Here is a 13,349-nt window from a genome sequence, read left to right as displayed (position 1 = left end):
AGGCAGAACCATTTCTAGATGGAAACAAACAAGCCAAAGCAAACAAAAAAATAGCCACATGACCTCAGCATATACAACCAACATGCTATGGTGAAATCCGCTAACACATAAATGGATGGTAGGATACTCGGACATCCAGCCAGCCGGCCAGCCAGCATACTCCTAAGAAGTGCCAGTCGTGCAAGAGCAGCCATGGTCAGAGCTTCACAAAATTCAGTCTATGCATTTGGCTGGTTCATGAAGGCACTTAAGTACACACCCATTCATCCACAGAACTGCAACAGAACTTACAATGTGCCAGTACGTACTTCAGAGAAGCCAGAATCTTTTCTGAATCAGTACCTAAACAGTCGGCTACAAAATTCACCTAAGTTTAGACATCCAGGTTGTGAAATTTTGGTCTATGCTTAGAATTTTCAGAAGCATCTACTCATTTTTCTGTTCACTGCTCCCAATCGTCTGTCTTAAAAAAACACTCAAGCAATATTGATCAAATTGTGGTATCTAGCTTAAAGATGGGAAATCACCAGTGGAAGTTAAAATAATTTTTCAGTATCTAAATTCTCTAATTACCATCTGATTTCTTGGTTTTATTATCCATATAAATACACGAACAGAATACACATCAACATTCTATGTCTTTATAGTAATGCTCTCACAGATGTAACTTTATACACAATTTTCTTGTGTAAGATACACCAAATCCAATAATATTGCTAATAAAAAATATTTGCTTTCATGATACTACAAGGTTTGGCCTCTATATATGACCAGAAACTAGACTTGAAATGCAAGTATTTTTAACCACCTTGAAACTAGTAACAATTCATGAAGCTACACAACCTGCCACTGAAACAACTTATAAGGAAATACCTAAATATAAACCACAGCTTTAAAGCACAATCCTGCAAGAATAAAAATGTAGCAATAATTACCACAAGTAGTTCAGCTGGAACTCTGACAAGATTAAAAGCAGTGGCACTAAGCAAGCATTAAGTAAGCACTAAGCAAGTAGACCGCTTCAAAATTTGGCCCAGGTACATGACATTTTGGCTGAATTCTAATTAGAAGCACATTAGTAATCAGGATTAAATGAATATGCTCCATTACAAAACAAACTCCTCAAACTATTTTAAGTGTTACATTCGGAATAATATTCTTCGACAATAGAATTTTGTTGTCTCATATAAGAACACATATGCAAACAGTGCTGAAAGACTAATTCACTTTAAGGTGATAATTAGAATTTATGTACACTTAATTCTAAGCCTTCACAAACAACAAAAGTACTAGAACACATTTTCAAGCTTACTTGAGAATTAATTTTCAATCCACAAAAAAAGGATTAAAAAACTTATTTTTTTGTACTTCGAAATCCTAACACGTACATCTAGAATTGAACTTCAGCGTTTATAGTACTTCATGTACACTGCTAATTAAATACATAACAAAAATGAGGCACGGGAATACTTAAAACATTTCTAACAGACTTAGGCTCTATAAGAATATACAACTTCACTACTCACACATGCCAACACTAACAATCAAAGAACATTTTTTAATTGTTCTAGTAGAACTTTGGCAACTTATCAAGAAATGTAATATGAACTTTCCTAATTGACTCTCAGGATTTTTTATTTACCAAAATATTTTTCACACCAGGAGCACACACCAATTGGGCCATTCATCAATTTACTAATGTGTCTTTTAATAAGGATCATATCTTTATGTATTCCAATAAATTGCTGGAGCTTCGCACTAAAAACTTAAACATCACCGTATCTGAGGGTACTACAATCATTATTAAATTCTTTTAAATTTTGATGAAATCTTAATTTAGACCACCTTTAATCACTATCAAAATGATCAACACTTCATTTTCAAAGTGAATTAACTAGTTCTACAGTGGTTTGCTAATTCTGAATAAAAACAGTAAAGAAGTAAGCTAAAGCACAATGGTCGCATTTGTGTTTAAATAATGACAGTATATTTTGTCCTCTAATTTCAAATGATTACAACCAAGTAAGCATCCCTATGTACTTCTATGTGTATAAAAAACAGCTTGTTCATCTCCTGAGTCTGTTTCTGGAAGCAGATAAATCACTGCAAAGTTATTCCTGCAACATTGTTAACTGCTCTAAAAACGTTAATAACCAAAGTAAATTTTGCCTTCAGCTTAGATTCTGACAAAACGAATTCAAAACAGAAATGTTTTCTTTTCTTTGGGTCTCTTACACTCACCAATCAGGTATTTGCCTGTTTTTCTGTAATGATCATGTAACATGGAAAGCACACAAAAACTGGCACATTGTATAAAACAAAGGAGAAATACATCTGCACCTTGCTCTTTCTCATATTTTTAACTCACGGATAAACATGACATGACCAAATAGATACTTCCATTGTGAGAGCGCAGTGAATATTTTAAGACAAGAAGAAATGTTTGTTTTTAAAAGGGAAGGTTTAGAAACATCTTACTAACTAACTCTTCCTCTAGTTTGGAAGAAAAAAACCCCAAAGTTTTCTTTGCAGTCTGCTGATGTTTAATGTTGGACTAGGAAGAGATTTCATTAACAGCAATAAAATATGATTAAACCTATGAGAATCCTTATAAATGCATTCAATGTGTAATACCTATGGACTAGGTAAGTGTTGCTTGTATCTTCAACTACCTTTACCTATGTTTTATTATTGTGTAAGTTCATCACACACAAGAGAGCAAAAGTGAAAAATCTTGAATGTAAGGTTATTTTTGAAGTATTTTAGCTGTTATGCCAGCCACATGTGCATTTAGTCAAACCTGTTTATTTCAACAATCCTCCTGCCCAGTGGGATTTGTGAATATTACTTTTTTTTTTTCCCAGTAGTTACATTTCATTTTGCCTAACAACAACAGAAAAAACTCTGGTTTTGATAGACACGCAATTTTTCGGGACTTCTGTTCTTTGATGTGTGATGTGAGATGTAACTTTTCATCTTATTTACGCTGAGCAATTTTTTTTTTTTAAATAACACATGGAAAAAGAGGAAAATGTAGAAACAGGCATTTAAAATTATAAATGCTCATCACTCCCAAGCACGGTTGTTACTTTGGATGAATTCTCTGTCTCAAGCGTTTTTGCGCCAACTATTTATCGCTGAGGCGTTGTTAACAGGAATGCAGTATGAAAGTGCTGGACAGACTAGCTAACTCTGGGCACTTGAAAATTCTGCCCATTAACTTCTGCATCACCTATTTTGAAGCCACTTTGGAATACCGAGTAGAAGAGTTTTCTGCAGGCAACACAGATCTATTAAAAAACATGACCTGTGACAAAAATCAATGTGCTAATCTCAAACCAAACAGCGGTATCAGAAGCATAAAAAAGAGATAACCTAAGATAAAATGTCCCCAAATTTACTTAGACTAGCTTGACAGGTTTTGTTTTGTTTTGTTTTGTTTTTTTAAAAAAAAGTAAGTCTGCTCACACACACTTTAACAAGGCAAAAAAATTAATGCCCAGGTGACTTTTTACCCAAACATATGGATACTATTCAGAGCAGGACTGAAATTCTCTGATGATAAATAACCATGAGGGAAAACTCCAGATACATCAAATGAAGTCTCCCTTTCCAGTAGAAGGTTCGTTTAAGTCCAAGCAAAGCCTACTGTCAGGAACATTCCTGCGCGCCTCGGCGCGAAGGGGAGCGGGGAGGTTGGAGCAGCGCTGCTCAGCCCCGACGGGACACCGGCGGTGCGCCGTACTATCCCCGGCGGCTTCGGCATCCCCCCGGCCCAGGACAGCGTACCAACCTCGCTGCCTCACGCTTACCTCTAGCCTGCCCGGCAGAGCCCCCCGCCGGGCGGGCAAGGCAGGGCAGGGCAGGGCAGCGGGAGAGCCATCCCTCCGCCGCGGCTACCGTCCCTGACAGCGATCCCGCCCGGGGCTGCCGCGAAGCCGGGACCTGCCGTCCCGCTCCGTCCCGTCGGGGAAGGAGACCCCCGCCTCCCTCCCCGGGCCCAGCTCCCCGCTACCGGCCGCGCTCCGCCTGCCGCCGGAGCCCGCCGAGGCACAAGCCGGGGACCGCTACCTGCGCCTCCTCATCCCACCCAAACTCCCGTAGCAGGCTCGAACGCGGGCGCGAGTCGCTCCGCTGCGAGGGGCACCCTCGCCGCGCCGGGGGAGCGTTTGCCCGGCGCCCGCGGACCGGCGGCGGCCGAGCCTGGGGAAGCGGCTAGCCTGCTGCAGCGCTGGGGCGGGGAGGCAAGAGGAGGAAAATACCACCACCGCCCGCCCCGCCGTCGCTGCCAGTAGCCCCGACCCTCCGAAAAAAAAGTTTTCTACTCCATCTTGCAGCCGGGGTAGTTTCTGCAGGCGCCGGGCAAGAGCGGCCAGCGGCGGGGCGCCGCTCCCCGCCGCGCCGAGCCCCCCGCCCGCCCGCCGCCCGGTGCGCGCCCGCGGCCGCCCCGCGTACCTGGGGTTGGTGCTGTTCCAGTAGACGGCGTAGCGGTCGGCCACCGCCTTGGCGCCGGGCTCCTGCCCGCGCACGCACACCCACAGCGCCGCGGCCGCCAGCAGCAGCATCTCCACGTGCGGCATCGCGCCCGGCCGGCGGCGCGGCGAGACGAGATGCGGAAAAAATTAGGAAAGGGAGAAGGGGGTAAAAAAAAAAAAAAAAAGAAAAAAAAGGAGGGGACAGACGGGACCGAGCCGGGGCGCGGGAGGTGGCGGGGGATAAATAAATAAATAACGAGGCGCGGAGGCGGGTGAGCTCCGCGGCGTGCCGCGCCGCAGCGAGCGGAGGGCGCCTGCCGCCGCAGACGGGCAGCCGGCAGGGAGGCGCGATCCGCGGTCCCTCAGGGAGCCTTACCCCGGCAGGGGGAGGTGGGGGCCGAGGCGGGCGGCGACGGCAAGAGGCGGGCGGTGCTCATTCACCGGGAGTCCCGTACGGAGCCCACAGCACGACATACACCGGCCCGCCGGCGCGGCGGGCGGGCAGGCGGGCGAGGGGCGCCGCTCCTCCGCCCCCTGCGAGCGGCCCCGGCGGCGCGGCCCCGCGGCTCGGGGGCGGCCGTGGGACGCGGGGATGGAGGGAGCGAGCGGGAGAGGGAGGGGAAGAGCGAGGAGGAGGGGAAGGAGATCACCCCCCTGGAAGCCCACGGAGGGTCCTGGCAGTAGAGTAAAGGCCGCTGGCTGGGAGAGGGGAGAGAAGTACCAGCAGATCTTAAAGTACAAAGTTTGTATCTTCCTTCCTGGCCCTCTGCTCCTCGCAAATGAAAAACGAGGAAAAAAAAAAAAGGAAAAAAAAAAAAGGGTAAAAATAGGGGGGGGAAGCAAAAGCCCTGAGGAGTTTGTTTGCTGCGCTGATGGAGTTGGGGAGCCTGTTCTGCAGCACAGAGAGTGTCTTGAAGGAGACTTTGTGGTGTGGTTTTCTTGTCCTTCCTGTTCCTGGGCGGTGGATGCACCAAGGACTGAGCAACAGCAAACGCGGAAAAAAAAAAAAAAAAAAAAAAAAAAAAAAAGGCAAGAAAAAAAAAGGGGGGGGGGGCAGAAAAAAAAGAACGGCCAATCCAAGAAATATTGCGGCGCGGAAACCAAGGAAATGGAAATAAAAAATTGTTTTATGAGAGGGCGTGGAAAAAAGCAAAACCTCGGAGAAGTGGAAAATCAAGCCTGCAAACTCCTCTGATGATGCTGGTCTTGGCTGGCCTCTCCTGCTAGGGGGACGAACGGAGCGATACGGCGAGGTGCGGAAATCTCCTTCTTCAGCCTCCCGAAGCCTCTCCGTGATAAAGCAGGGTCCAGTCCCGGGAACATCAACTTCTGCGGAAGGACAAAACAGTTTGAAAGAGCAGGGAGGGGGTGAGAGAAAAAGAATCCACCCCTCAGATGACTACATAAGGAGATCGAAAAAAAAACCAAAACACACCCCAGTTCTTCTCGGTCTTGCCCAACAGCTGCTCCCCTTTTCCCTCTGAAGCAGCAGCAAAAGCAGCAAGGAAAAATATACCACGCCAGCAGGCAAATAAATAAACTTGAATGCAGCGGCAGGCAGGGAGGGATCGTAAAGAGCGACGAGGATTGGAGGGGCAAAAGTCAGTTTTGAAAAAAAAAAAAATTTGCTTTATGGGAGAAAAAAAAAAATCTTTAAATAGTCACGCCCCCTTTTGCAATGACCGGTCCCTTCACTGCGTGTAAATCCGACATCAGCAGCCTGGAGAAGCTAGGAGCCTGGCGTGCTGGGTTGTCTCTGTGCATGCGTGTGTGCCGTAGGCAGCCGCAGAGATATATACGCGGTATATAGAAGTACACACGCATACATACATGCACACGCGTGTGTCCGAGGCGGGATCTGGCGCCGGTGTGCGTGAGGGATGAAGGCGAGGAGGAGGTGCAGTCAGCCAGCTCGGAGCACGGGCGCTGCTGCTTGATCATGTGGGATTTTTGCATGCAGTTTACTTGGGAAAGGGGGGGATTTGCCGGCGCAGCCAGTCAGGGCACAGCCTGCTGTTTGCTTACAGATTGCCTTTTTTTTTTTTTTTTTTTTTTTTTACACCTCGACCTGATTGGCTTGCAACACGAGAAAGGAGGCGTCGTCCCAGGCTTCTCCTCCTCCATGCCAAAAAAATACCCAACCCCACCTTCTGGAAACCTGACTAATTGAATTACTAAAACATCGGAGTGGTTCCTGTGCAGCCTTACTGCTAAATGTAACCATTTCAGCTCCGGATGCTGTGATGGAGTTTACGCGGGCTGCGTACAGATAAGTTTCCGTCTGCCACGGAAAACAGTATGCCGAGTAATTCAATCGTAAAAGAAAACTCCTTCCCCGCTTTCCCCCACGGCGGGGCTCGGCTCGCTCGCCGCGGGCGATGCGCGGCACCGACTGCGCGGGGGACCGGCTGCATCGCGTTGCAAACGGCGACTGTGCGCTCAGGCGCGGCATGAGCCAGCGAAACCCGGGCGGCTGTTCCGCAGCCGGGAAGGAGACTCCGCTCCGCTCCGCTTCGCCTTTCACCCCCCTCTGCAGGAATCGCTCTGGCGGCGGCCGCGCCGCCGCCCGCGCCCCTGCCACCGACGGCAGGTGGGCACAGCGGCCGGCGCTTCGTCGCCAAAAAACATCAGCCCCGAGGAGGAGGAGGAGGAGGGGGAGGAGGGGGGCGGGCAGGCGCCGCTCGCGCGTCACCCAACCGCCGCCGGCAGCCGCGGGGCCGCGCGGCGCGGGCAGGTGAGCGGCTCCCGCGGGCGGGGCGGGATGGCGGCCAGGGCCTCCTCCGGGGGGAGGGCGCTCCTGCCGCCCGGCCCGCGTTGCCGGGGTGACGGCGGCCTGCGCGGCGCCCCGCCGCCGGGGCCCGCAGGGCTGGGCCGGGGCGCGCCGCGCCGCCGATCGGAAGCGCCCCGACTCCCCCCAGCGGCGGAGGCGGGCGCCGCAGGGCGGCGGGAGCGCGGGGAGGCGCGGGGAGGGGGGGGGGCACCCGCGTCCCTCGCTTCGGCGGCGGCGGCGTGCGTGCGTGCGTGTGGGGGCCGGGGTGTCTCGGGTTTTATTTTTCTTTTTTTTATTTTTCTTTTTTTCTCTTTTTTGTTTGTATAGTTGTTCTCAACGTGGAAAGAGGTTCCAGGTTAATCTTCACCGGTCGCACCACCTAACGTGCCCGGCCTTTTGCGGGAGGACACTGGGATTTCTGCTCTTTGCCCTCCCTCGGAAGTAATTGAAGCGAGGGAGCACAGAGTGAAGTTAAAAAGAAACACTCGAATCCCTTGCCTTTTTTTTTTTTTTACTTTTTTTTTTTTTTACTTTTTTTTTTTTTACTTTTTTTTTTTTACTTTTTTTTTTTTACTTTTTTTTTTTTTACTTTTTTTTTTTTAAAAGGATCTGTTAGATTTTCAAATCTTTGTTATCAGAGGCCTAAAAACTTGTTTAAATTTTGTCTCCGTATGGTTTCTTTCAGCCTTGTTTTTAATATGTTAGAGCCTGTCGATTAGTCATAGTAGGATACGAAGTACATCAGCCGAATACCTCAGGTAGAGCAGACATCATAAAACCAAACTGTTTTTCATTGCTTTTTGTTAAAAAAAAACTCCCAGCATTTCTAATTCTTTGCTATCTTGGGACTGAGTTCTTTGTATAGGAATGGGTACATCCAATGTTTCCTCAGTCTTTTTTCTCCAGCGCAGACAGACATGTGGAAATCACTGCCGTTACAGGAAGCAGAATAAATAACACTTTTTTTTTTTTTTCTGGAGAATCTCAGCCACATTTGTAAGAAAACCTTAATGATTTTTTTTTTTACCTCTTTGTTCATGCCTTGTGAGAAGCATCACAGAGAGAGGGTGAGGGGAACTCAACAGCAGAGTCAGAGCTTATTCTAGTATATAAAATACCCTTGTAGGACTACAGTACTTGAGTTTTTCTTTAATACATAGAAAGCTGTGAAAGGAGTCAAACTAATAATAACTGAAAAAAGCAGCAGAAAATACTAACTATATCAGGAAGATATATTTTTTCCCTGCTTAGCGAGCAAGCTGTAGGTGGCTGTATCTTATTAGTTTATAAACAATACAAAGACATAAATCCTGTGAACTCAAGAAGAAATTAATTCTGCGAGTAAAACACTAATACTTTAATGAACAGAAAGTGAGCTTTTTGTCACGTCATAACCAATTCATATGAACCCATCAAATACACAATACCCAGAAGCATGCCAGCCCTAGTCCACTCTCCATTTTCGTGGTTACATGATTAAACAATTATTGATATCAGAGTTGTAAACGGCTTCTGTGTACCAATGGCCTCTGGCATCAGCCTTCATTTGGCGGAAAGGTAAAGACTGTTAACAAGTGATTCAACATCAGTTAAACTATTTGGAATACGATGTTTAGGAAAGTAGTACGTATGCACACTAAGCGTCTGAAACAGCCACTGACAAGCCTCTGTAGCTGCCCTTCGATCTGCAGCTTTACTGCGTAAATGAGGAACACACACTATACAGCATGTACTTTCTTGGTAGTTGCACAGAATTTCAGTGTATTCATATGCCGTGCATCAGTTACTACGCTAATTGATCAGGTACCTCGAAATAATTAAATTAAGCACAGCTTAAGACTTTGCGGGGGGGGGGGGGGGGGGAGGGAGGGGGGGGGGAGAGAGGGAGGGAGGGAGGGAGAGAGGGAGAAAGAGAGAGAGAGAGAGAGGAGGGGAGGGGAGGGGAGGGGAGGGAATGGAATGACAAACCTGTAGATTTTCTTTCTGTGCTGATTTCCCTTGAAAACAGACATAGTATTTCTATCGTTCAGCAATACTTAGTATCTTAAACAGATACAAAGGACTCCTGGCATTACAATGTAGGTAGCATTGTTAAAGTAATTTAAATAATTTGCTTTGCCATTCTAAGATACTTTAGCACCCATGAAACACAGAAAATAACAAAGAGATCTCTATGTTTTTCTTATAAGTTGTATATATGATTTTTGCCTTTTATAAATTAAAGTAATACTTCAGAAGTAAAACTAACTAGTAGGGCCCAATCCAGCTTTTTCTGATGTTCAGTGACTTCAAATGAGTTAAACAAGTAAATCCCATGGTTTTTCTCCTTTTGTTAAAACTCAGAGAATTAAGGAAAGACCTTTCTGGAAAAATGGGTGTGTACTGCAAATCAGTGAAGAATATAGCTGCATTTCAAAACTTTTTTGTCTAAATTCTGTGAAAATGTAAATTTTTAAATTGTGTGTTTCCATTTCAGTAGAATTTGGTTAAAGGTAACTGGGCAGAAAAATCCTCTGGTTGGTCTGTGTTTAAATTATCTTTGATGTTTTGTTAAAAGGACTGTACAAAAATACAGCTTTTTTGTTTATCGGTGGTGTCCCTAGAAATATGTTTTTCAAGACCTGAAAGCATCCCGCTGCCTTATATTTTTAATCGCTCTCTGATCCCATTAATGTGTTGCTGAAATATGACTTAGAAGCAGCCTCAGCTTCAAGTTTTGCAAATTAATAACTGAACAGAATGGTTAATCGTTACAAATTCTCTCATCTTTTACTGTAATCCCTGATACTGTTAGCTGTCAAAGAGTAATACAGAACAAAATCTTAGACTAATTTCCATATGAGAGGAGTAGGTACCAAAGGCATAAATAGTACTGTTAGAAAGAATCACTGAATTCTTTATAAAGAAGTATATTCATCGCTCGGAAATATTCTCGGTTAAGATAAGAGCTTTTTTTCTAGGTGATTTCTCTAACTCAAAGGTATTTTTTCCGTCTCAGATACATTTAGTTGTGAGAGACTCTGTGTGTGTACTGCACACATGGATTTTTTTTCCTTTTTTTTTTTTTGAGGAGGAAGAAATAATATTATGGATGAGAACAGAATGAAATGGCTGCAGATGAACCTGGCCCAATACGTAGTTGTGTGTACGAGTATTTTCAGATGGCTAAAACAGAGGAATTAAATAAAGATTCTTAATACTCTTTTTTTTAAACAGTCTGGCAACTCCCTCGCTTCTCTAACCCTCATTTTCCACTCTACCAACCAGAAATAACATATATGCTTACTTTACTGTGATGTACTGAGGCTCAGTAACTTCATGTTTTCAGATGTTCAAAGGAGTAACTTTGAGATCCTTGTATAAAAAAAAAAAAAAAGAAAATGCCATAACACAAAATATAGTAATGAATTCTGGGCAACTTTTGGGGCAATATTATCCAGAGACATTTTCAGGCTTGTTGTTATGTCCAGAAATCATACATATTTCTTTTTGCATATGGTTCTTAAGAATTTGCTATTGTTTTTAGTGAAAATTATCTACAGTTATCAGCTTTGCTTCCATTTCAATTTGCCAATTCAAATCTGAGCAGTCAAAAGAGCTTCAGCTCACAAATTAGGCAAGACCTCTTCAGCATATAACCGTTTGGACGTTATTCTGAAAACTTCAGAAGTTTAATACATTGAGGAAAACTTTGAGAAGAACACAAAAGATTTCCTGGCTTTGTATGGACATTTTATGATTTTTTTTTTTTTTTTTACAGTTTGTGATAAAAAGAATTATGAGGGAGGAGATTTGCAAAAACATAAATGGAAGCAGGGTACTTATCTACCCCTTGAGACAATAAAAAAATCCACTTTGAAGTTCAGTGTAATGCTACCTCTCTCTATATAGGTAATAACTTAGATATAATGTGTTGCCATTCAAGTTCATGTTGATTTATCTTTACAAATACTTTTATTCATGTTTGCTACATGTCTAATTAGAAGGAATTTGTTTGTTGAGAGACTTTAAAGAGCTCTAAATTTTTGTCTTTGTGAAGTAAAAATATTTTTAATATTGTCATTTTGAAAGTCCAAATAAAAGCATTTGTTTCTACCCACTCAAGATCCTATATACTGTACTATGTTTATGGCTTTACAAGAAGTAAATCCCATTGCATTGATTTGTCATTAATATTGAGTCAATAAGAATAACTTATTGACAATAAGAATATCCCTGAAATAGTCCAGGGATAATGCCAAAGCAAGAGAATCCATGGCTATAGGATAAATGTATAGCTTTCCTTTTTGCCATTCACTTCAGTTCTTCCAGACTCTCCAAATAAAAGACATTAATTTAAAGATCTTTTAAAAAGAATTTTGAAAGCTGCCATTCAATCTTAATTTATTGCAGAGCCAGTACCTTACAAAACCTCCAATTTTGGTATTATCACTGTTGAAACAAGTACTAAAAGCTCATAGGTGCAAGAAAAATTAAGTACTATGCTATAAAACTAAAGTATAAGACAAAAAAAAGCAATCAGATACAGTGGACGGTATGAATATAGCTATCCCAAAGATTCCTGTTCACTCCTGCAAAAAGCTCTGTACTGAGCAGATACACAATGCACATTATACAGATCATGTTACACCAGCAGGCTCTCATTTCAGCATCTGTGCATCTCCTATGATGACATGGCAGGATGGAAACCAGTTAAGGTAAATAATAATCCCGTTTGACCTTGTGATATTTTTGAATGATTTTTATGTTGCTTGCTGCTCAGATGCCTGTGCTGAGACTGCGTTTTTCCAAAGTCTTCTTGATGAAAGTTAGCTTTTCAGGATGCTTCCTCTGCACTGAGTAACTGCAGCTGGTAGTCTAGAACATCAGTGTTTGCTTTTAAGCAGTCTTTTCAAAATAGACAGGAGGAAATTAAAAAAACAACAGGCAAACAAACAAATAAAACAAACAAACAAAAAAACCAAACAGAAAACCAAGAGAGGTAGTCCTTCAGGTAAAACTGAATACTGAATTCAGAACAATACATGACAAGAAACAGGTGTTTGCAGGTATATGTAGTTTTTGCTTTTGTAGTAATACATTGTTTAGTGGACAAATCATTGATCTTGTTTATGGGCATACTGTCGTTTGTTTATTGCTTGTTTAAGTCTTGTTGTGTGGGATGGACATCTAGGAGGGTTTTTTTCTGTCTATGTTAAGTGAAGAAAAACAAGTTAGAAGATCAAGGCAGAGGTGGACTATTGTTATCACCTGGAAACATGATGGAAACTCTCTACTTGATTGTCTTCAAGCCCTATGTAGTAAACATGTTTATTAATTTTGATTATTAGTAACACACTTTACAAGAGTAAAAAAAATTCCCAAGATACTCTTTTATACTTTTTGGAATTTAATCAACATTCAGGATCATTTTCAATGCAAGTTTGCAAAACTACAACCATTATTCTTGCTGCCCATTTCACCTATGAATCATAAGTCGTAAAATCATATACAGTTCCTATCTGTTGCAAAACTCTGGCTTGCTTGTGCATATCTTCCAGTGTGTAGGAAAGTCTTAGACTTTGACACCGTTCCCTCCTCACACAGCACCACCCATCAACCAACATTACTCACATTAGTGGAAAAGAACCAATAGAAAAAAAAAAGAAAGAGCTGCAAAGTAGGTTACTATAGATCATGCTACAACTCTGCTCTCTTAGCCCTGGAGGCACTTGCCCTGATATCTGGCACAAGTAACAGGTAGAGTTTCATAGTCAAAAGATAGCTCTAAGAATTTTGTGTACAAAGTTAGCTAAATGGCACAAGATAGTCCTTCTGTTTAGGAAGCTTCATATCTCCTTTGCTAACGCAAGCTTTGTGTGTATTACACGCTGGAGAGCCATTTGCAGAGGATCTGCTTCCTTAACAGAAGCAGCAAATCTGACAGTGAGTTGTTACGTGCCATAGGTGGCACATAGTCTGTGCAGATGATGGTCATCAAGATGGCTGTCAGCACGGCATTAAGGTTGCCTCAGTGGATCCTGGGCGTAGCTTCTCACCAGTGCTGTTTACTTTGTAGAACAACAGTTCAACTGGTACTGCAGCAATGGAACAAGGTCCTTTGT

The 13,349-nt window shown here is 43.5% G+C and overlaps 1 protein-coding gene across 2 annotated transcripts in view; it reads right to left on the bottom strand.

Annotated features, from left to right (window-relative positions):
- Positions 1-4,580, bottom strand: part of EFNA5 (ephrin A5) — a 209,920-nt gene extending 205,340 nt beyond the window's left edge. For both annotated transcript variants that reach the window (XM_086629491.1, XM_086629492.1), the window contains exon 1: positions 4,456-4,580. In XM_086629491.1, the coding sequence (XP_086485617.1) occupies positions 4,456-4,580 (125 nt within the window). The remainder of the gene's footprint in view (positions 1-4,455) is intronic.
- Positions 4,581-13,349: the final 8,769 nt, after the last annotated feature.

This window comes from Tauraco erythrolophus, chromosome Z (genome assembly GCF_009769465.1).
Source record: "Tauraco erythrolophus isolate bTauEry1 chromosome Z, bTauEry1.pri, whole genome shotgun sequence".
Taxonomy (NCBI): domain Eukaryota; kingdom Metazoa; phylum Chordata; class Aves; order Musophagiformes; family Musophagidae; genus Tauraco; species Tauraco erythrolophus.
The sequence above is the reverse complement of the archived record's forward strand: the minus strand, read 5'-3'. Positions and strand labels throughout refer to the sequence as shown.